At 40.0% G+C, this 25,320-nt stretch overlaps 1 protein-coding gene across 4 annotated transcripts in view; it reads left to right on the forward strand.

Moving 5' to 3' along the window:
- Positions 1 to 25,320, forward strand: part of MYO16 (myosin XVI) — a 593,786-nt gene that overhangs the window by 385,218 nt on the left and 183,248 nt on the right. For all 4 annotated transcript variants that reach the window (XM_073887420.1, XM_073887418.1, XM_073887419.1 and 1 more), the window contains exon 21: positions 14,640 to 14,712. In XM_073887420.1, coding sequence (XP_073743521.1) covers positions 14,640 to 14,712 — 73 coding nt within the window. The remainder of the gene's footprint in view (positions 1 to 14,639; positions 14,713 to 25,320) is intronic.

Below are 25,320 nucleotides of genomic sequence, written 5' to 3' on the forward strand. Positions count from 1 at the left end.
CTGAATGCAGCTGAGGGCAGAGCATCTTTATGCTGCATTGCAGGCCAGCCGTTAAAAATCTCTTTTGGATTACAGTTCAGACCTGCCCTGTTTGTACAGATCATCTCTGCTTAGTCCCATCTGTAGGGTGTTGGTTTGCTTTCTATGAGGGGGATTTGTCATGACTTCCGCACCTGCTCCGTCTGTTCTACACGATGCATAAACCTAAATTCCAAGCAGGGGTGTGTGTGATTATATTGTTCTACATTGTTCTTAAATTATTTAACCAGAAGACCTTTTTTTTTTTTTCTTTTAAATGTCAGGTGCAACCTATGACTTTTTAAAAGGACTTGTAAAAGGCTATGGGATGTAGCCATAATGTTTATAAATGGTTCTTGGGGAAGTTTAATTTGTTTTATCTTTCGCAAGGAAACAAGGTCAGTTTGGGGAGAGTGAGTCTTTGAGCTACAAGTTGGAAGATTAATCTTCTCCAGAGTGGCAGCCATGGGGAGCATCCTGGGTGGTGAGAATTGTCCATCCCTGGGGCTTGAAAATCTCAAAAGGTTCCAACAGTGTCATGACCGTGCCACGCTACCCACAGAGAGGTCGCCTCTGCTTTGGCGGAGGGTTTGCCATCATTCCCTCCAACTGGAGGCTTACAATAGGCTGTGCCTTCCTCCTTCCTGAGTCCAATGAGTAGGAAAGATTTTATTGAAAACAAGGAACATGAATTTTGAGAACATCTGCGCTCCACCAGCCCCCGCCCAAGTATGGAAGAGAACTTGTACGATTATCACCTGGCTCCAGATTTAAGTGTTTTCTGCTCTTTGGGACTACCGACTAGATGATCCGTAGGGATTCTCAACAGTGTGGGGTGGGACAGGGCTCAGTGACCATTGCAGAGCAAAGGAATATTAAAAATAATTTAAATCTCTGTGCCAAACTACACACATCTTCCCCATAACACTCAAGGAATCACAGGGAAATTTTGAAATGCCCCTCCGTTTTTGTTGTTTTTTTTTTTTTTGAGGATGAAATAAGTGATAGAAATGGTGATAGGAAAGTGGAATAAGAAGAAAATGTCTAGAAAGTAAATGTTTTTTCACTGGTATTTTGATAAATTGGTAATTTCCCTAAGAAAACATCTGACCATATGATCTATTGAAACTCACTTGAGAATCCTAAGTAAAACCTCATTCTCTCTCTTTCTCATTTGTTATGTATTTTATGAATTCCTGTTAAAGTTCAAAAAAGGTCACAGAGATTAGCTGTCCTCCTTTACGGACACAAAACTGGGAACAAAGTGAAACTCGCTTCTGAAGTAAGGATTGAAGGTATAAACGAACCGATTAAAAACCAAATGTTTACTTACTAGTTTCAGTTTTCTCCCTTAATTTCTTGAAATGATTATAGAGATACAAAGTCTTTGATGGATATTACAAATCAAAAAGATATCTGCAAGAAAGATAATCTAAAATTCTAGACCATCAGTTCATCAGTAATTAAGCATTGGTACGATGATATTTTGTACATTACTTTATCAATTACAGTGTAAAGTACTTAATTCTTAAAAAATGACCTTATATTATTAATTCTCAAATGTCTTACAGAAATACTCAAACACCTGCTGTGCATTTGTGGGAAAATGAAAATAGACTTATCCTGGTTTTTTTTTTCCCACTGAACATATGATATCTTTCTTCATTAACGGTCTTTTTTTGGAGGTGGGGGCAGATGTACTAATCAAGAAAAGTGCAGAGGGGTATAGCCAAGTCACTCACTCACCTACTATCTAGCATTAACACTGCTAACATTTGCCACTTCTGTTTCAGATTTTTATTAACATAGAAGAAAGAGGAAATTGCTGCTGAAAGCTCAAGTTCCTTTTGTTTACCAACATAGATCCATTTCTCCCCTTCCACCCCAGAGATACCAATGTCATCAATTTGGTATAAATTTCCCACAGTTTGTTTTTTGATTTGTTTAGGTCTTGTGTTTTTTTTTTATTACAAATCTATAACATTGTGAGTCATTAAGAATTGAAGAAATGCTATCACACAGTACATTTATGCAGCATTTCCCTTTTTAAATCCACACGGCTTTTGAGAGTTATCTGTATTGATACAGAAAGAGCTAATTCAGTCTTTTTAACTGCTGCATTAATGCCCTTCATTGAAAAAAACCACAGTATTCTGATCTCTTTCCCTTTCAAGGGACACTTAAGTATCTTTTCTTTTCTTAATTATACACAGTATTGCATCCTTGTACATATCTCCTGAGATACATGTTTAGAATTTTCCTCTGGGTATATATTTAGTGGCAGGATTGTAGGGAGAGCATTAATTTGCATTTCCCTGATTACGAGTGAGGCTGAACGTGGCAGCTTCTGCCCCATCCCCTGGTGATGTGCACGGAGAGATGTGCAGTGAAATTTTTCAGTGGTGCTCAGTTGTCGGACTTTAGGACCCTATCATGGATGTCCTTCTCCTACTTCAAAGTCATCTTACAGTTTCCTCCTAAAACCCTTAGGTTTCAGTACATCAGGAACTTCTGTTTATATGAAGCATTGATATAATGTTATATTTTTAGTCAAATATTCCATGGTCCCTACCCTCAGTTATCCCCAATTATTAGAAATGTTTTTTCACCCCTCCTGATTTTTAATCTATTTCACTAAAACTGTATCAGTAATATATTGTTTTAATATGTAAGTTCTCATAATAACTTTTTATTTTCTAACTTGTTTTGGTTATCCCTGGGTCTTTATTTTTGCATATGAATTTTATAATTACTTCGACTCAGTCCATAAAAAAGTTCTTTGGGGATTTTGACTGGAAATACATTTATAGATTAATATGAGGAGAATTGGCTTCTTTAGGTTATTGATTCTTTTCTTCCATAAATATGATCTCTATTTCTATTTATTCATGGTTTTTTTTCCTTAAATAATGTTTGTATTTTTTTATCAATTTCTTGAACATTTTTATTTTATTTTTTTCTATGTACTTTGTACTTTTTATTGTCATTTTTATATCGCATTTTAATTTGTTTATTGGGACTTTCAATCTTGCGTTTCATATGTTGATCTTCTATCTAGAAACCCTGCTGACTTTTCTAATTAGTTCTAATAATTTTCCTGTGGAATATCTTACTATTTTCTAATGTAAATGATCATAATCACCTTTTTTCTCTTGTCTCTCATGTCTCTTATTTCTTCTTCTTCTTTTATTGCTTTGGCTAGCACTGCCAGTACAATATTGATAATTTGTGGTGATAGTGTATATTCTTCTCTTGTTTCCAAATTAATGTAATATCTCTAAATATTTGCCATTAGGTAATCTGTTTAGTTAGGGTTCCAGGAGATAATCTTTCCTGATTGTTTTCAATCAAGGATGCTAGGTTTTATATGTTTTTTTCCTCTACATATTAAGATTACTGTAACTCCTTTTTTTTTTTTTTTTGCTCATGTGGCAATTATATTGATGTGGATTTTTTTATGTTGAATAATTCCTTTATAATGTGAACTCTGTTTGGTCATGATGTCCTAGATTCAGTTTTCTAGTCTTTATTAAGAATGTTTACATTTACTTTCATTAGTGAGAAGAGATTCTATTTGTTTTCTTGCACAATCCTTTGTTGTCAGGTTTATGTGAAAGAGTAAATTGGGTAGCTTTATCTGATTCCTCCTCTCTAAACTGGTTCGTGCTAAATGAGGATGATAGGTGCCTTGAATGTCTGGTGCAAGTCTTTCTAAAATCTTTTGGGGAGGTGGAGGTGGATTGCCCTTTGAATACGAATTATTTCAAAGTTTATAGGTCTAATCAGATTGTTTTGTTTCTTTGTTGGGTCATTTATATTTTCTAAAAAATTGTCCACTTTAATAATTTAGATGTATCCACTGATTGAATCATAGCTTTGTTTTATAATCCTTCACTCTCTCCTGTAGCTGTAGTTTGATAATTTTTTGATGTTCCTGGTATTTATGTCTTTACCCCAATATCACTGATGAATCTTGCTTGAAATTTGCATGTAAGAATTATTTATCTTAAAAAATCATTTTCCCCCATTTCTCACATTAATGTTATTCCTTTTACTAAGTCCTGAAGTTTCCTTATATCCCTGTTTCAACTTTCTTTGAATTTTGCTCTTTTTTTCCCCCCTGACTTCCTGAGTGGAATGTTTGTCTCTTATGTTTTGATGATTTTTGCTGACCCTGAGTCTATAAGGTATCTCCCCAGGACCTAGCATCTTCCAGACGCTTACTATGTAATGCTCCCTTTGTTGTTTAGTTCTAAATATTTTGTCTTTATGCTGTTTCACAGATAAAATAACAAACAGTTTGTCAGAAAAAATAAATTTGACACACCATGTTTTTCCCTCCCTCATCCAAACTGGGGAGGTTTTTTTTTTTCCCCATTAAATAATGAGATTTCTTTGATTCTTATGAATATAGTCTATGAGTGACTTCTATTTCTGTATAGACTTATTTAAATCATAGTGCTATTGCCATGACAACCAAAACTACACAATTTAGCAAAATATCTGAGACAAACCTGCTTTCTAAATAATTCTCCTTCTGCTCCATTTCCTTACCAAAACACCCATATGTATAATGATTTCCTGAAGAGCTAGGAACTTTTTCTCTGTAATTGTACATTTGTTTTTCATTATTTTTTGAGATCCATTTTTTTTCAAATAGAAGGATCAAGAGGAATGAAAACTATTCAAATTTTACTAAGGCATCATGTATATTAAAGTGCTCAGCAATAATTTTAAATTACCACATAATAAATACAAAATAACGTTTAAAATTTTACTACCCTTGTTATAAAAATTACCAGATGCTACGGACATAATGGTTAAATTTAAATATTAATCATGATAATGTGATAAATTGTTTCAAGAATAGTGCAGTTTATTGAACCAATAAATAACTATGTACTTTTCCCTTAAGTACATGTTTTCAGGAGATGGAAGAAAAAAGAGATTTGTCATAACTATGAGAATATGACATTTTTAGTATCAAACAGGAGTTGTTTTTCCTTTTTGATAATAACTATAGTATGATTTGCAAATATTATTGGAGACCCAAATATATTCCACAAAATGTGTAGGAAATTCAGTGATTTATAAGGCTAATAAAAAAACCTTCTAGCATTCTATTTCTCGAGCGCTTTCTTGAGCCCAGATTGTAGAGGCTAAAGCTTGTATATTTTATACAAAGGATAAAATTCATTGCATCGCTAGCCATGCCCACTCTCTTGTTTCATTTCTAACTGGGGAAATGCACTTGGCCTCTTTTCAACCCTCTGATAACCTGTCCTGCTCAACAGAGTTAACCAAATCTGTATTTATTATGCTCCTCTGTGCCTGTCATTTGAGCATCGTGGCAGGTCTACCCGACTAAATAATACTGCAGTGTTCAGAAACGAGAGCAGAATGTCCCATTCTGGCTCCTCGTGACCCAGCCTCAACGTGCAGAGAACACCAGGGAGGAAATATCAGCACCACCATTTCAATAGCGTTTGCCTTTTTCTGTTATAATTCTCTAATCAAGGAGGATGTGCTTTTCGACATTTTTAGTTTTTGTTGGCTCCGTGCTTTAACTTTTCTCGCTTCACACACCATCTTATTAAAAATACGTTTCTGGGCGCCTGGGTGGCTCAGTTGGTTAAGCGGCTGCCTTCAGCTCAGGTTGTGATCTCAGGGTCCTGGGATCGAGCCCCACGTCGGGCTCCTTCCTCAGCGGGGAGCCTGCTTCTCCCTCTCCCTCTGCCTGCCAGTCCACCTGCTTGTGCTCTCCCTCTCTCTATCTCTATCAAATAAATAAATAAAATCTTTAAAAAAAATAAAAATACATTCCAAGCCTGGCTTCTGTGCAGATATGATACGTGATAAAGGTGCACTCATTAAAAAAAAGAAAGAAAAAATGACACAATTATCAAGGTTATCATTTTTTGGATATTACCTATAAATGAGCTGGGCTTTGAGCTGAGGATTATTGCAGTTAATCCTGACATTAGGCATGAGGTAGGTATGGTGGTCTCCCTATTTTAGATAAAGAAACTGGAATTCAGAGAGGTTTAGTAAGTGTCCTTTGTCACACAGCCTGGAAGTGATGGACTTAAGGTATGAACCCCAGTAGGTCAAGATAGAAACCTGAGTTTTTCCCAAAACCTCTCCCACATTGAAGACTGTCAGCAGAGTGATAAGAAAGCATAGTTTGAAAACTAAATTTTTAAATTAACCTTTTGAAATATAGAGGACTTCTTTTTATTTATTTGTCAGAGAGAGCACAAGCAGGGAGAGTGGAAGGCAGAGGGAGAGGCAGGCTCCCTGCTGAGCAAGGAGCCCAATATGGGACTCGATCTCAGGGTCCTGGGATCGTGACCTGAGCCACAAGCAGACGCTTAACCAACTGAGCCACCCAGGTGTCCCAATTTCTTTATTTCTAATAAAATTGTTATTTAAATTTTAAAATATCTATGTATGAACATGTTCCCAAGAGCAAGGTTGTTCTCTGCTTTTTTTGTATCTGGGCTTTTAACATCCTGCACAGTGCTTGCAAAATGAGGTATTCTGTATATATTCACTGAAAAGGTGGATGAACTCATAAATAATTTAGTTAGAAGCCACTCTCAAGAGAAGAGGCTTTAGTAGATTGCAAAGACGGTCCCAGTTCTTTATTCTTCTCTGCGTCCCTGACTTTCAACACTTCTCTTATCCAGAGTTAGGTCTATTTCCCCTCCCTTTGCATTTGAGCTCCTCTTATGACTTGCTCTAGCCCAGAGGATACAGTAAGAACGATGATGCACCAGTTCTGAGCCCTGATGTGAATCTGTGTTCTCAGATCCCGGTCCCTGCCGTGTGCCTAAGTCCGGGCGAGCTCTGAATCGGCCCTCCCCTACACAAATGAGGCCAAAATGCATCAAATTCAGTGAATCCTTGAGTCTTACTAGAACTTGTAGTACCATCATCAGTAGGTGAATTTTAAAACCTACAGATCGCTTGCGCCTGTAAATACTCATGCTCATGACCTTGGTTAGCTTACCTCTTCCAGTGGCTCCACCCTACCAAGTCCAAGCCCCAGAGAAGGACGAGGTCCCCACTGACAGTCTAGACTCCTGGCGTGCACCTACTGGCACCTGTCCATCCGTTCGCACAGGACAGTTCACACACAGGGGGACCCCTTTCCCACAATTAGTCATCATAGTTTGAAGATCACAAACATTGCAGGTGAAGGACTTTGATGGCGTCTGGAACTACTCCCACCTGATCTCCTTGGATTACCCACCCTTACTGGGAATCCTGACTTGGCTCTGCCTTCCAGGCCAGACTCACCTAATGGGGTTTCACACCGCTTGAGTTTCCCTGCGTTTTGTCCCGAGCACTCTCTGACTGACCCTGGGCATGTATCCGACTCACCATCGCCCCCGTGAACCTTAGGCTTATTAAAAGACAAAATGTGTGCTACAAACACATCTTCAGAGCTCACTGTCCTTTCAAGCCTGTCCTCTCTTTGAGGGGCATGGACCCGTTTGTGGTGTGCATCTCCCGAACCCCACTGGGTCTCACAATCTCCTACCAACCGACACAGACTGAAAGGGAAGGAGAAGTATCTGTCTTCTTGATTTAAGACTGGAAGAAGCATTTCCTTGAAAAGACAAATCAGCTACAGAATTTCTGCATCCTCAAGGAGGTTTTTATTTTGACACTTGTCAATTTAGAAAAGATAGTCCAAATACAATGATAACAGGAGCCCACCATAGAGGCATATGGCTTTAACACTTCTTGTTATTGTATGGCGTATAGGATGATGTAGCTGCTCACCGACTCTGAGAGCACAGGGCTAAACCCAAGGAACCTACAGCTGTGTTGATTTCATTTAGTTACTTCGCTTTGCTTTTTCAAAAAGCTTTCAGGCATGGTGTGTTCCCTTGGTTGATGCGTGCTCTGAAGGAAATCCATCACCCTCCTTATACCAACGTACATCAACAGGAAGGAGCTTTCCCGAGATTCTCCCTGACTCAGTTATTCAGAGAATTGGTATTTTTGTTGGAGGGGCTAAAGTCACGGGTCTGAACGCATCCCCAAGAAATGCAACTCTGCTTTGACAGAGCAGTAGGTCTTTGCCAAGGGAGTCAGCAGATAAGGGAGGGAGATAGATAGAAATCTCAAATGTAAATGAAAACAATAATGGGATAAATACGACTAATTATATTCAAGTGCTTGAAGAATATATTTCCATCTCTTCCTTAACCTCTGGGCCACTCAAGCCTTTGTAATTGTCTTCCCTACCGATGTCTCTATATTAATAAACAGGACTTGAGCCTCCTAGAGCAGCCAGAGTTTACCAGGAAAAGGGACACTGTTCTAGCATCGCGTTGGCCTTGGCAGCAACGAGGAAAACATCCATCTGAACATTACTCGTTTGACAAACATTCACCTATAGTAATCTCTCTGTCCTCACACATAGTCATGATCCTCATGCACCCACTTCTTTCCTGTCCTACTGAAGTAGAACATAGCCAAAGTGCACATATTCTATATACAGCTCAGTAGATTTGACCCATGCAACGTGTCTGTGTGACCTGTACACGGGATTGGTGGGTAGGATCTCTGCAGCACTCTGGCAGGCATCTGTCATGCCCGTTTACTGTTTTGGTTTTTTTTCTCCTCAATATTGGGTAGGAGAGGGGCATCCACAATGTTGAGTACAGCAGTGGTTCCTTCTTATTCTATCCCTGAGGAGTATTCCTCTGTAAACACATGTCTGGACAGAGCACTCTGACTTACTTATTCTACTGTTGGTGGGCACTTGGGGTGTCTCTAGTTTTTGACTATATGAATAAAGCAGCCGCGGACATTCTTGTGCATGTCTTTAAGTGGACACGTGCCTTTGTCCCCCCTGATTCGTGCCCACGAGCTGAACTTGCGGGTCATTCAATGGGCTTGTGTTTAGCTTTCATAGATGAAGCCAAACCATGTTCCAGATTTCAAATGTAAGCTACCCCCAGCAAGGTCTGAGGGTTCTAGTTGCTCCATATTCAATACATATAGTTTTTGTCTGGCTCTTTTCATTATAACTATCTATCCATATTTCTATTTTTCCTAACCATCGCTTTTTATGACTGTTGAATACTTGGAACAGCGATGCCATAATTTGCTTAAATTGTCTGCTTTTGTTCTGATATGAGGGTTGTTTCAGACTAGGAATGTGAAAGTTCATATGAACTATTACTTATGGCCTTAAGTAAATTATATGGTGGGTTGATCTTTGTTTTGAACGATGCTTCTGGTAACAAAACATACATCTGTGTCACTGTGACAAATGCAGCTTATAAAAAAGGACATATGTTCATTAACAGTAGTAAGTGTTGATGCTTTTCAGCTGTGAGTGGGAGCTTTCGCTGATAAGGAGGGTTTCAGTAAACTTGTATTATTTCTACTCTTAAATACACTTGCAGAGGGTTCCTTTCCTGGCTCCCAGAGGCTTGAATTAGACTTGGTTCTCAGACCAGCAGGTGACAGCGGGTTTAGGTGGTGATTCACAGGGCTTACAGGCGTGGGGCTAGGGTTAGACGGCCTGCGTTCCAGTCCTGGATCTGTCTAATGCCAATGTATGCCCTTGGGCAACTTAAACCTTCACTGTCCTGGCTCAGTATTCTCCTCTGTAAAATGGGGCGGGGGGAATCATTGTACGTACCTCATAAGGTAGTTGTTAGGGCTAAACGAAATAAGGCATTTCAAATGTTCTAATGGTGCTTGGCACACACTCCTCCCTAAGATGGTAGCTCCGAGTTTTACCCTCACTCCAAGTCTTTCTTGTATATCCAGTCTAATTAACTGCAATTTTCACCTCAAGAGGTCTCGGCTTTTTACTTCCTAACTTCCCTTTCCGGTGGGAAGGAGCGTGAAGAAGGGCTGCATTTCAGAGCCACGTTGGTGTGTGTGTGGTATCACTAGGTGAGAAGGGGGCGGACAGTTGCTTTGGTAACATCACCCCCACCCGTCACCCAGCTTCTAGTTCAGCTTGTCAGCAACCGCAAACTCTTTCCCAAATTTCTGACATGTTTGCAAAAAATGATAAGCCTCACGCACTTTTCTTCGGTCAAAGACTAAAAGGGAGAAACTCCCAAAAGTATGCACCCTGGAGTGCCCCTTCTGTGTCTTCTCACAGCCTCGAGAAAACCCTGCAAGATTCAGACAAGCTACGGCACTGGCAGAATCAGCCTCCACGATGAGACACCTTGCCCATTATGTTAAGTAAATTCTTCAGCATGTTGGTGCTAGACTTGGTGGAGGCCATCGCATGGCCAGCATCTTCAGGGACTTTGCACCAATACCTTCCGTGAAAGTGCATCTGACCCCGAGGGCAGGGTGTCTGGACAGCGGGATCGCTCTAGTGTGCTGTGCTTTTGTATTTCAGTCTTACCCCATCTGGACTCCTACAGGTCAGCGATCAACCAAAGAGGCTGATTCACCTCTGGCTCCATCTAAACACGTTGTGCCAGGCGGGATTCAACTATTTCCTGAACTGACTAAATGTTTAGGCAACTGTCTAATTCATCTCCTTGCCCAGGGATGATCGAGGACAAAAGCAGACATGCGCATCCCACTGGACCTCTCTGCCCCAATAAAATTAGCGCGTCCATGTTTCAAGATAGACATTCTCTTTAATTTGGACCTTCCTGCCTTCCCATTCTAACACACGTCAAAGGCAAAAACAACACCAGACAATTGCCATGGCATTTAATATTTTGTCTGATATAAAAGGTGTTGCATTTTACTAATGAGTAAGTGCAAGTGAGCCGGTTTTGTGAACCATCCGGAAAGTCATCAGTGGAATTCTTAGGCTGAATACGAACAGACCATCTCATTAATATGTTAATTTTGCCTGTGGGATTGAATCCTAGTGGATCTGATGACCTCTGTCAGCTCCTTGCTAGAAACTGGATGTTGGGTTAAATGCTTGTGTAATGCAAGTCACAATACCAGTAAGAGAAATGCCCGCAATGCTGAGTGCCACACAGCATGGGCATTCTGCTGGCTGCAAGTCCTTATGACCCTTCCACCAACATAGCTGTTGTAATAATGGACACGGACTTCATTCAGTCCTGGGTGATGAAAGAGATTTTTGGAAAAAAATGGACACGTTAGATTTGTCGATAGTTGCAAAATTAATCCTTAAAATGCCTTCATTTTCCCCCTGACAATTGGTTTTTTTTCTTCCCCTCTTTTTCTTTAAAAACATTTTTATTTTGTAACCAGATAGAGTTTGGAATCCAGCATCTGTGAAATATGGGGAAAATCATTAAAAGGGAGTGCTCTTTCAACCACATTTATGCTATTTCTAAATTGCCAATTAATCATCGACTTTCCCCAGTCTGAACTGGAATATTTAACACGTGCGCTCGCCCAGACATGCCTGGGGGCCCGGCATCCTTCCTCTGCTTGCCACACGAAGCCACCATCCTCACGAGAAGGGGAAGGACACCAGTAGTGTGACATCGTGTCACCCACAGCTCTTGCCCTTTTTCCTAACTTCCCACAACACGATGGGCCGTACGTAGGGGGCCACTGTTGCCCAGGTCGGCTGGGAATCAGGCAAGGGGTCAAGGTCCGAGTGGGAGATTCTGGTATAAGTTGGCGGGAAACATCTGTACTGGCCTTCAGCCACAACCCTGCTCTCTCTCCCCAGCCCCGGGCTCCCTGCTGCTCAGTGGGTTGCAGGAAAACCAGACGCCCTTCTCTGCCCTCCCTGCTGGGCTCCACGTTCCTCTCTCTCTGCCCTGAGGTCATTGCCCCTTTCCCCACCAACTCACGAAGTGCCCAAAAGGTGTTCCCTCATGTATTTTTTAAAAACAAAGGTTAATACCCAGTATAGAACACTTTAAAATTAAGAAATCACCTCTAGATCTAGCATCCAAGACATCTCCTGCCGACATGTGCTTTACTTTTTTCTGTGTCATGGGTTTACTTTTTAACAGGGGTGCAGTTATACTATGTTACCATAAGTGTACAAAGGGTATAAATTTTGTTTCCAGCTTAGTTTTTTTAAGCTTTTGTTGTTCAAGAACACTTCCCATGCCGTCACAGCGTCTTTATCAAGATCAGTTAAACACTAACTGGTTATAAAAATACAGAAACCTTAGAAAAAAAGAGAACAGTAAGAAGAAGTAAACAAAAGCATTTCTGTCTCCTCTTCTTGGGCTGACTATAGTTTTCTTTAGGTCTTCTGAATATATAATTGGGGTTATTCTTTATATAGAACTTATATATTGCATTCTATTAACTTGATAGATTCACTAAATTAATCCATCATAGGATGCATGCTATTTAATTGATCATGTCTTTAGTGTGGGATATCTGCTATTTCTTTTTGTTGTTACTATAATTAAGATAAGGACGAACATCCTTGTTTGTAAATCTTTAATTGCATTTCTGATAATCATTTTAGTATAGGTTCCTGTATATGGAAATACTGGTTCAAATGATACGAACTTTTCAAAGCTTTATGCTGCATAACCAAATTGTTTTTTAAGAAGACTCTACCAATGTTATTTATTTATTTATTTATTTTTTAATTAAGTAAACTCTACCCCCAGCATGGGGCTCGAACTCATGACCTGAGATTAAGAGTCTCATGCTCTACTGACTGAGCCAGCCAGGCACCCCAAGAATCTACCAGTTTAAACTACCCAAAAAAGTGTATAGGAATATCTTTCTCATCGTCATTTTTAAAATTTTATTTGTTTAGTATCTGTAATCAGATTGACATTTATAATCTGCCCAAGCAACTTGCAGGGGCGCCTGGCTGGCTCAGTCAGTTGAGCGTCCAACTTTTCATTTTGGCTCAGCTCATGATCTCAGGGTCGTGGGATGGAGCCCCCTCCCCTCCTCTAAAATAAACAAATAAATTAATTAATTAACTAAAATCTTTAGGAGAAAGACAAGCAACTGTCTACCAGCGATTGTCCTAGCACTGTATTTACATCGCTTCTAATTGTAACAGCCATCCAGCTGGACAAATATTACTTGCTGTCTCAGTTTTATAGATGATGAAACTGCAATGCAGAAAATTGAAGTAGTAAGTTGCCCAAAGTTGTCCACCTAAAAAGTGTCTGAACCAGGATTCTTGCCTGAGATTGAGCAACTCCAAAACCTGACAAGCTTTGTCACCAAGCTCCTACAAAAGAAACAATGCAGCTCATTACATGGAAAACACACACACACACACACACACACACACACACACACACACCCCTAAACAAAACAACGTCTCATGTTACACCTCAGCACCATCACCACGGAGTGATGAGCATCATGCGGGCATCTCCTTGTGCACATTGTGAAGTCACCAGGGTGGAAGGAGGCACACGTGGACCAAGAGATTGGAAAACATCTATGAAACTGAATGAGAAAACACATTTTATTTTTTTAAATTTTATTATGTTACGTTAGTCACCATACAATACGTCATTAGTTTTTGATGTGGTGACCCACGATCCATTGTTTTTGTATAACACCCAGTGCTCCATCTTAAAATAATACTCACCTCTCATTGTTTTGTTTTATTTATACAACTTATCCTGCAAAGAATTTGGTATTTGTGTCATCATACTTTGAAACATTTTCTTCTGATTTCTCTCAGAACTGAAAGCAGAAAAAACGATCACATTTGTTTTCTTGTGCATTTTTATAGTTTCTTGCTATAACATTTTATCTCTCTAATCCGTATCGAGTTTATTTGGGCATACAGGGGAAGGTACAAAGCTCACTATTTTTTCTTCTAAAAAATTAAATCAGTTACCTAGTGGCACCCACTCGATGACTCTGCTGCTTTGTATTTTCTGCCATGTGAAATGTATATGAAATCTATATATAAAATGCTCTCCTTCCTGCTTAGGAAGCTGCTATTTGTACCATCTACAAGAAGTAATCTTAGAGAAAGGACATCATAGAATCATTACCTTTTTAAAAAGAAACTGGTCATTTGAGTGACATATTACAGACCCTAAAATATTATGGTAATGCACTGCTAGGGAGCACCAAATACAGGTACAAAAAGAGAGTTGGGTGTCAGTTGCGCAGGTTGGACCAAACGAGTGGGGAGCAAACCACGCAAGTGTCCACATCAGCCAGGACAGTGGTATTGAAACAGTCCCTAATGATGACAGACCATCACCCCCACCGGCGGAAAAATCAGGACAAGAGTCAGGTCCTGCTGCAGCTCTAGAGCTGCAATGTGGGAGGGCTGGGTGTGTGCCTACCAGGGGACCAGCGTTCCAGAATCATCTGGGGCTCTCTTTGTAAGAAGCCTCCTCACACCCTTTCCCCGTGTGTGCTGCCCCCATTCCCCGCAGAATCCAGGTTGTCGGGGCTCCCGCCACCCTCCGGGTTTCCTGCCCCCTTTCCTCACTCACTCTGAGGTTCCGTGTCTGTGGCCGGACCTCGCAAGACGGCTGCAGAGGGCAGGAGAGAGAGTTTACATCGAAAGCAGGGGTATCATGAGGTACTCCCATTGCTTGCTTCCAAGTTGACGCCCAAGTATCATGTTCTTCATTCTCCTGTATTTATAAGAATTTCTTTAGGAAGATCATAACATAATTTTTGCAGGTCTAAGTGTGCTTGCTCACTGATTCTTTGTTTACTTTCAGCCCACAGACTTTGGATATTGGAATACTGGACATCTTCGGTTTTGAGGAATTTCAAAAGAATGAATTTGAACAAGTAAGTGGGTTTTCTTTTGAAACTTTATAAACTCTCATGTGTTTTTTCCAACTAATAAGTGAATTCTTTAATTCAATAGAGACTGTTTGCATAATGACTTGCAAATACAGAATTAAATTAAGTATTTTGCTATCCTGTTTTAAAATTTACATCCCTGGTTCATGGACATATTCATCCTTATTAGGTGGTCTGCAAACAACTGGCATGATCATTTTTTTTTTTTTTAAACAGAAGCACTTGTTTTTAAAGATAGAGCATACTATTTCAACCAGGTTAGAGAGATGGAGGGCATCACTGTGTGAAATCAGGGCAAAGGTCTTTAGAAACCTTGGCCAAAAATCAGAACAGAAACACTCCATTATGCTAAATACTGTTATTTGTAGGAATTGTCTTTATTCATACACATTCATACAAACAGCTATCAAAAACTCGTAAAAATAGATTCAAGAGGCCCTGATTATTTTTAATCCATTTATAGTTTAGGGCACTCTGAAAAATGCTAGTTCTTTTTTTAAGGATCTCCATAGTAATGTATGAATCCATTTAATCGAAGTAAGTGTATCTAAAAACTGAGCGTTAAAGAAGAGAGTAGAAATAGAACTTGTCCCAGCCAGCAGAGAAGGGGAGGCGAGCCTATGCAGAGAGGTACAGAGGGGAAGAGAGAAAACCAGGCCGGGTTACCGCATGGGAAGACTCCCAGCCGTGCCGTGGTTAGGAGCGCTCTTAATAATGACACCACTTGTTCGGCTTTGCTTTTTTAAGGGACATAGCATCATGGTGAATGACACCAGACGGGAGTTTGAAACCCAGTTCTGTGACTTTCACGAGCAGAGCCGTCTTGGTCAAGAGCAAACGTCTGTAATAAGCCTGGGTTTCCTAGCGTGTAAAATCGGGACACCGAGAGACTTGCAGAGCTGTGGGACTTAACAAGATGCCCGTCCTAAGGGTTCTGGTGGCATTTTCTAGCTCCCGTCCACGTGTGAGAAATAGTGGAGAGCCACCACCACCGTTGTAAATGAGGACACTCGAAAACCTTTTAAAATTCAGCCCTTTTTTTTTTTTTCTTAAAAAGTGGTGCAGCATCTTGTGAGTAGATCCTAAATCATGTTGACTCACCTCATCCAGGGTGAGTCACCATGAATCATGTTCTTTACAAAACTTTTAAAAAGTCTGGTATGAAATCAGGCGAGGGGGACCACAGATTTCTCCTCCTTTCAGATTTCTTTATCCGTGGGTGAGTGGGAAAAGGAGGACGGTGGTTTTATTTATTCATCACATACTCTAAGAAAACTAGGGGTGCACAGAGGCAGAGGGTAGTGAGAAGAGTGACCGGGAAAATGGTACAACAGACGTGAGGTCTGCGGGCCTTGACCGAGATGCAACTCTCAACACAAGAACTTGAAGGTTGTCTGGCCAGCAGTATTGATTCCTGACATGTTTGCCTTAAAAACATGCAGGCTCTCCTGTTCCTAATGAGACTCCCCGGTTTCTCCATCTCCTGGTGAGCGACCTGCAGAAACCACAGGTGTGGCCTCTCCAGTGCCAAGCTCCCAGCACCTGTTCCACACCCCACACACCCATGCGTCCAGCCTGTGCTCATGACTGGGATGGACAAAACCTGTGTGTTCTTTTCTTATTAAAACTTTCTTCTTTTACTACAGTTACCTACAGCCCTCCTTCCTTCTTTCTGCTAAATATTTTTATTATATATTTTAGAATATATTCACAGGCTGAGATTTTCATAGAACAAGGAATGGCATGTTTTCAAATCTAAAGAATGAGTCTCTATTAAATACCAAAAGTTAGTTTTAGACACTTCTGGGTAAAATCTAAAGATCAATTCTTAGGTTTAAGTTATGAAAAAAAAATTTATTTAAAAAAAAAACTGTGCCTTTTTCTTAGGTTTGGCTGTTGTATACAATAGTAACTGGGAGCCATTTAGAAGAATAAGATTGTTTTCTTTGTGATGAATTCAAATCTTAGCTTACAGTGGATTTAGCAAATTTCTAAATTTGAATGTGAACTTATCACAAAGGCTTCGGTTTGAGTCTTGCATTCTAGATTCTTGAGTTGCTAATAGAATGTGAACTTTTTCATTTTATATTCCATTGCAAACTTCCAACAAAATGTTTAACAAATCAATACTGCGTTCTGAATCAAACCCAGAAGAATATTAGCGCCTTTATAACTATTTATTTTATTGTGTTTTGAGCTTTTTGACCCATCTCTCAGCTATTTGCTAGAATATCAACTCCTGCAGTGTTGAATTGTGTCTGGTACAGTATTTTGTATATAATAGAAGCTTAACAAATACAGTTTTAATTGAAATCTCAAGAATGAATTCATAAGAAAACATCTTCATAGTGGATCTCCTAGGGATTTCCTTGCTCAGGAATAAACATATGTATTTCGGCTGCCCCTCCATAGGAAGCCTGACAAATGTTTAGAACAGGGACAGTTTGAGGAGATGCTAAGAAGCACTTCAAAACCTCAGCATCTCCAACCTCAGTCTCCCCAAGTAGCTCTAAAAGATTAGATGGGCCTCTGTGGTTCTTTAGATGGGAATTTATTTCAGCTAATAGGAATTGCTAATCCTGTTTTAATGATTCGTTTCTATTTAGGACTATTTTACATATTATAAAAAGATCATATTTAGAGTAAGATATATGTATATATATATGTATATATATCAGCAGTAGTTGGATGGTTCAGTAGAAGGGGGCTCATCCTAAGTAACTGGAGTCCCAAACTATAATTTGGAAGGCTCTGAACCTACCAACCTCATTATTTAAATAATTACATTTTTACCAGCTTACTCTCTGTTATGTAATACCTGCATTGTATGAACCCTATTGCCTTCATCACATAAAGTTTGTCTCTAGCTCTGTAAAAATACCTCCTAACGCATGGAGGGAGAAGCCTCTCCAGCTGTCCCTCCCGGCATCAGGCAGGCAGTGAATTCCAAGTTTGTGTGCTCAAGAAGCAGAAAGTGAACAAGACAGGGATATCCCTTACACATCCCAGTGCCCACGATGCCTGAAAGGAGAAAGCAATTGGAGGCATTAGAAAGTGGGGGAGAGAGGTAAGAATATTTCTAGATCCAGATGCGATGATGTGTTTGGAGAATTGAGAAGGGTGTGAGATGTCATGGCGAACAACAAGAGGACTCGAGAGGGAAGCTAGCTGTGGCTTGAGAGCGCAAAACCAGCAACTCCTATAGAGCTTACAAGCAGCACGTCAGAGGCATGGTGGGAGTGAAGATGGACTCACTTGGTCAAAAGGAAGTAGACGGCCTAAGTGAGGGACCGTGCAGTGGAGAGGGCTCCTGAAAGTCACGCATTAGACAAAAGGGCTTGATGTCTAAAGACGACCATCCTCCCCAAGCCATGACACAGGTCGCCTGGGACAGTCCCACTACAAATAACTAAGGAATGGAAGGCAGAATTAGAGCAGCTCCATTCTGCCGCTCCCGATAAGTACGAAATCAAGGCAGGAGTATCGGTGACTGCTAACGTTGCAACAAGAGACACACACAAGATGCTTATCAGTGTTCTTGCCAAGAAAGAAAGAAGGGTGAGGATGGAGGGAAGGAAGAGAGAAAAGCTGAATAGAATGAAGTTTCCTGAGCTAACTACTAGATAATAGGGACCGAGGACAGAGGAACATGATGCAACAGACCATGAGGATGCTCTCTGCAAAATCCAGCACGTGGGAGACCATACAGGACAAATGGCCCGATCTTTTCAAATGCAAGGGTAAAATATAGAAGGCAGGCAGCCTACAGATTCAAAGAGATCTCAGAGATAGAGAAGTCAGTTAAGTATATGAGCATGATGTAGATCCTTAATTAAGTATAAAATTTACGAGTTAACTAATATAAAATCTGGACATTTGATGAAATGAAGGAATTATGTTGATAGAAATCATGTGTGTTAAAGCTACTGTGGTTGTGTTTTCCAAGTCCTTATATCTTGGAGAATTATACTAAAATACTTGCCAATTAAATGACACAGTGTCTGAGAATTACTTCAGCTGAGTCTAATGTTGAGGGTAGTAGGAAAGTGGGTAAAGCAGAATTGGCCATGAGTTGATAATCCTTTAGGTTTGTGGCTGGCGGACACAGATGGGGGTTCATTACTTTGTTCACTGTGAAATATGCTTAAAACTGTCCGTAACATTACAATTTTAAGTAAATGAGAGTATTTTGAGATTACATAGATATTATTTTAATAAACGCTAGAATATTTCCACACCTAACAAATGGGATTGCAAAACTCTACGTGCTACAAATCTTTACCAAAGGCACAAAGAACAAAGTCATGGAAACTAATGGTTTAACATTCAGTAGTTTTCCTAAATTTCCCACTACCCACATAAAATGCAGCTATGTCTAATGAAATGCTTGGAGCTACGGAATCTAGTAAAATTGCATATCAACAACCTACTGTAAGAATAGAGAGAATTGGAAGAGAGAATACATTTGTTCAAACTTAAACTTCTCTTGCAGAAGATAAAATTGTGATATGTGACCTGTTTTCAAGCCAGGCTTCATCTAAGTTGATTTCAGAAGGGTTGTCAAGGATTTGAAACATTTCCCTGCTTACAAACTCTTTTCTAAAAAGTGAGATTTACTGGAAAGTCCAGATGAACAGTAATTCAGTCAGGCCTGAGCTAAGTGTTCGAACATCAAAAAGGTCAGATACCTTGACTTCTAAAATTTTAGGAAATGAAATAGTATATTTTGGCAACCTCAACCTCAAAAAAAATAATACCATAAAATCCTTTGTTGTGAAGTCACTATCCTAGAAATGATACGAAGATAAATCAGCACCCTTCCCATGGAGTACCCCATTTTACAGATGGGAAAACTGTGAGGGCTACAGTCTTTGCCCTCTGACAGAGAGCATCATTAGCAGTACCAGAAAGATCTGTTTTTCTGGCTCATTTGCATCAGGGCAGTCTATGGCTCCTTCATTAAACAAAAATTATTTGCATATGTACGAAGTTCCAGGCCCTGTTCCAGGCACTAAGAAATACGCAGGCATTTTTGATGTGGTCTGTAGGATGCAAATGGAAGACCAGTTCTAATCGGATACTGTGGGAGAAGGACTGGGAAGCCTTCGTGAGGAAAACGTTGCCGTTTTAGCTCCGAGGATGGAGTACCCGTGCTATTTTCATCACAATTAATGTACTGACCACTATTAGGTTTCAGTATTGATCTGGGGTACCTGGATGGCTTAGTGGGTTAAGCATCCGACTCTTGATCTCAGGGTCATGGGTTCAAGCTCCGCGTTTGGGCTCCACACCAGGCATGGAGTCTACTTAAAAAAAAAAAAAAAAAAAAGTAGGTCTCAATACTGATCTGCTTACCACTCAATCAATTTATCTGTGAAAACAAAAAAATATTTTTTGTGAAGTCACATCACATTTAGATTCCAAAATTGTACATACATTAAATATCCAACTCCGTTTAAGACAAATTTCAATGAGAAAATTTACTTTCTTTACATAGCAGAACACTAGTATAGTGCTACTCAGGTTCTATAGAGAAACAAACAGTAATTAAATAATGAGATGCTATTTTAATGTACTTCTTGCAATACTCTTGGGTTCTATTTTTAAAAAAACAGTATGGCTAGAAGTCTTCTTGGGGAAGGGTGGGGTGCCTGGCGGGCTCAGTCAGTGGAATGTGCAACTCGATCTCAAGGTCATAAGTTCAAGCCTCACGTTGGGTGTAGAGCCTACTAAAAAATACATACACATACATATATACATATATATATATACACACACATAAATATAAGATAAAACTAAAAAAAGAAATCTTCAGGTAACAGTTTTTGAAAAGTTAATTTTGAGGAAACAAAAAAATGAGGCAAGGACAAGCAATCTTAAATATGTAAACTGTACATTTAATGACATTTTCCCCACCAAATGCTATAACTGAAAAAAATGTCGCCATTTTGGTGTTAAGGAAAGCAAGGCTCAGATAATTTAAGTAAGTCACAGAGGGACGCAGCCGCGAGGCTCTGAATTCAGGACTGATGATACGTGCTGTGTCCACAGTTCCACAGGTGCTCCGAAGCTAGACTTAAATGTGGGTTTTTACTATACATTTTCTAATCTGCTCCCTGCCCGTGAGGATATTTGTTTGTATTTCTCTTAGGACAACATTATTTATTCTACTAAATGTAGAAATAAAAAACTTAATACATTTTATTTGACATCATTTTTTTTTTCCCATCATGGAGTTTTTCACCAAATCCTTTTACTATGTATAAATAAATCAGAGAATGCATTTGTATCTTCTTTATTACAGAATACCACCAGAATGGTTAAAAGGAAATGTTACAGGACATCGAAAGAAAAAGGAGATGGATTTGAAAATATACGTTAGGTCACCTTAGACAAGAGTGAATTGAGTTCTCGTAGTGATGACTAACCAAGGAAAAGCCTACATTTACAAAAGGACTGTTTAAAGCCCAAATGTGCTAACCAGGAATATAGATTCATGTAGTTTTCTGCTAATAATCAATAATGGCTACAAGGTCTCGAGTCCCTACTGTGACTTGGATGCTTTTTTTGGATGATCTCCGACTCCCACAGCCAACCCTCTGGGGAAGGCTTTGCTGGCCAAGCAGGGAACGTGGCCAAGGCCAGCCCTCCGAGTGCTTGCTGTGTCCACCTCTTTGCCACCTTGTGACCACCATCCTGAAGAGCTAGTTATTGATTCAGTACCTCTTAGCTTTGCATCAAATCCTGGGTGATGACAACTATTTTAAAAAAGAACCGATATTTCAGTAGAAATCATATATTAACTATTGTTCTTAGGCCTACATTAACAAGTGAATGTGAGAAGAAAAGGCATATTGATTAAGCTGAGATTTGTTGCTAAACACACACACACACACACACACACACTTATTTTTTGTTGAAAAGTGATGAAAAGTATAGTGTCTGAAGCTTTAAAATATGAGAATTTTGACCAGAAGTTGTGTTTCCAACAACTGGGCATGGCTTCTCTGTATATGGAAGGATAAATTTTGTGGACAAAGTATCATACAAAATATCTAAAAATACTTTCTTTTCATTTGTAGTTTCGAATTCTGATGTTAGCAGATTATTATGTAGACTATGGCAATCAACTTAGCCAATGGTCAATCCCTAAAATCCCAGAGTAGTGATTCCTCCCATTAAAGGAGAATACAGGTATGAGTTAGGCCCATTAGAATGCTGAATTTATTTTATAAGCCTCTTTTGATCTAACTAAGAGAATCAGTAAGAGAAATGTTGAGGAAGTGGTTTTTGCCTGAATAAAAACAATGTTATTTTTTAAAGATTTATTTATTTTTTGAGAGCATGAGCAGGGGGAGGGGCAGAGGGAGAGAGAGACTCTGAAACAGACCCTGTGCTGCGTGCAGAGCACGGAGCCTGACGCGGGGATCCCACGACCCTGAAATCATGACCTGAAACCAAGAGTTGGCCACTTAGCCGATGGAGCCACCCAGGCTCCCCTGAATAGAAATAATGTTTTCATGCCTGGGAAGTAACTTCCATCTACATTTGCTTAAAACCTGTTCTGCAGAGTTTGATTTTGAAATTTCAGAGGGAAACCAGAGGACATTTGCAAGGACATTTGGTTTGTTTAGGAAAGAGTAATCCACCGAAGAGGAGTGGAGGGGCAGGGGGACTGCCAAGCAATTCCAAGGAAGGAAGCAGTAGGGGACCCGGCGTGGGTGGGCGCTCAGCAGCTACCTGCTGACCTAGCCCCCCCCGGGGGGAAGAGGCCCAGCGCGCAGTGTCTACGCAGTGCCCTAAGCCTCTAGTTGTACATGACATCAGAGTGTTGGCAGGCGCTCTGTGGTCTATCAGGTTGAGACAGATGGTGCTAAGAGAAAGTAAACAGGCCTCCCCAGACAAGGACAGAGAGAAGAAAGGCCTCTACCATAATAGGACATTCAAAGAAGGCAAAATAAATTATAGGTTTTAAAAGCTGAAACAAATCAGAGAGGTGCCCTCACCAGCCCCTGCACCTGCTGTTTTATAGATAATGTGTCAAAATTGGGAATGATTGATTTGTTGGGGAAAGAACATAGAGCAATCTGGCAAGCCCTGAGGCATGCTTTGATAAAGTAAGGTAGAGAGTCACAGTCTACTCAGCACAGGAAAGGCCCTGAGAAGTCCTGCAGAGAAGCCCATAAACTTAGCTTAGCTCAGTGTTTGTCCAGTGGGGCTCTGATTTAGTGCTTTTTTGTTTTTGTTTTTGTTTTTTAGACGGTATCAATTGACATCTCAATTAGTGTTCTGCTAAACACATGCAGAAAATACAGACTCTCTGAAATCTGACATCATTCCTGCACAATCTAACAATTCCATTAGTGTATAATATGCACATATCTGTATTAATGGAGAAACAAATCATTTAATGGATTGTGTATGCTCTGTGCTATGTTTCAGTGTATTCACCATGTCTACATATTAAAACTACCTGGAAAGCTTTTAAAACATATCAGTGTCTGGGCCTCACTCTGACTTGACTGGTTTGGGGTCAGGCTGAGACATCAGCATTTTGTAAGAGCTGCAAGGCATTTCCAGTGTGCAGGAAGAATGTGAATCGCTGTCTAATGCCTGGGGCTCTGCCTTCAACTGAAGTCGGCTTTAATTAACCTCCTACTTTAATTCTGTGATGTAAATGTCAGGCTCTATTATATTTTTGCTTCAGAGATATTTCACTGAGTAATAAAAATAAAAGGAGAACAGTTGGTGAAAATTTACTCAAGAAATTAAGTTTGTCATTAATACAAATGATAGGCCATCTGGATAAGCAATAATGTTCTGTTACTAAAGAGTGTTTCCAAGGGGTGCATAATTTTTATTATTAAACTGGTTAGCAACGGCACTTAATGTACGAAGCATGTGTTTTAATCAAAGAAGGGCACATGCTAATTAAGCAGTACTTAATACTTGCTCATTTTCATCTCTGAATACTCACCTTCACTCACATTCAGGCTACTCTGAGGAATACCCAGAAATTTAGTGGAACCCAATTATGATTCTGATGGATGATGTCAAAAAGTAAAAATGATTGCTTTGCTTTGAAGTCAGTCATACTCTCTCAGTTATCAATGCAGATTGGTGCTTCTAGATACGTAAACTAATTTGCCTAGAGACATCTTTCACTGTATCTTTCTCTTGTGTTTAATACACATCCACATATACACCCGCAACACAGCAGTTCAGTGAAGCCGAATCAGGAATAAGCAGGTTCTGACCATGAGTAGGGCCACCATTTAGTTGGTGGGATCCCTTTTTTCCATTTTCAGCTAGGTATCTGACACAGGCTGATGTATTCATATTAGCTCCCTTAGCCACGTTTACTGGCTACATGCTAGTTCATGCTACAGTGCTCTTTTTAGATTTTAACTTTGGTTCAAATAGTGGGTGCTGTAAACAATATAGAATAGGGAAAGGCAGGCGCCTGGGTGGCTCAGTCGTTAAGCGTCTGCCTTCGGCTCAGGTCATGGTCCCAGGGTCCTGGGATCGAGCCCCACATCGAGCTCCCTGCTCCGCGGGAAGCCTGCTTCTCCCTCTCCCTCTGCCCCTGCTTGTGTTCCCTCTCTCTCTGTCTCTCTCTCTGTTAAAAAAAAAAAAAAAAGAATAGGGAAAGGCAAACTGTTTTGGTAGCAAATTGTAATGTACACGTTACTTCAAAACGAGTTTGAAAAACCGTTCTGCTGTGAACTGTATATGCTCCCAGTGATTTCCTTTACTGCTCAGCGTTGGTCTTCTCTGTTAGAAACACAAAAACATTTCAGTTTCAGCTAGCACCAGTGTAATAAAGACTGCAAGTCAAAAACCACCGCCCAGCCTACTCAGTTTCACACATCAAGCTGGAATTTTCCTTATGGGATTTTAATAAATGACTTCTTTTCTTCCCCCTCCAAATACAAAGAACATGATGTACAATACAAGGTTCAGATGTATTGTTCTGATCGTCCCATATCACAAAATACCATCCAAGGCTGCAGCTTAAAAATGTCGAGGCTCAGTAGAGGAGCTGGATGGTTTATGAATCATCTTGACCAGGAGAGGAAGAAATCGAGTTGTTGTATCCAGAAGCACAGGCCAAATCCTTTTTCTGTTAGAGGGAGTTCGGCAGATTACTTTAGGCCTTCCTGGGGGGTTGCAGGGGGAGAAAGAAAAAGATGTACTCCGACCCCCTGCAGCTCTTCCGCATTTTACTGTGGCTTCGACCACATTCCCACTTGGTGCCACCATTTTGCCTGAAACAGTGGTTCAATACAGTGAAGCCAAGACTTGGTTTGATAAAATATTAAACAATAACAATTGAATTGTCGGTTTGTATTATAAAAAAGCCTAAGTCAGTCAGACCAGCCAGGTGTATGGGGTGATGCTCAGCTATGAGGCAGTCAAGGGCAAGAGGATTCAGGCAGGTTGTCATGGAAAGTAATTCTTGCAACTACAGACCTGCCATCTATTGTGAATGCGAAATGCTAAGAGAATTCTATTCAGTGCGTTCGAGACATCCACATCTAAGTATCTTCAGTTGGAGAATCTCAAACTGAGGGGAGAGATCCATGTCCTACA

The sequence above is a fragment of the Callorhinus ursinus genome, unplaced genomic scaffold, assembly GCF_003265705.2.
Source record: "Callorhinus ursinus isolate GAN/ISIS: 27379988/994484 unplaced genomic scaffold, GSC_fseal_2.0 scaffold79, whole genome shotgun sequence".
Lineage (NCBI taxonomy): Eukaryota > Metazoa > Chordata > Mammalia > Carnivora > Otariidae > Callorhinus > Callorhinus ursinus.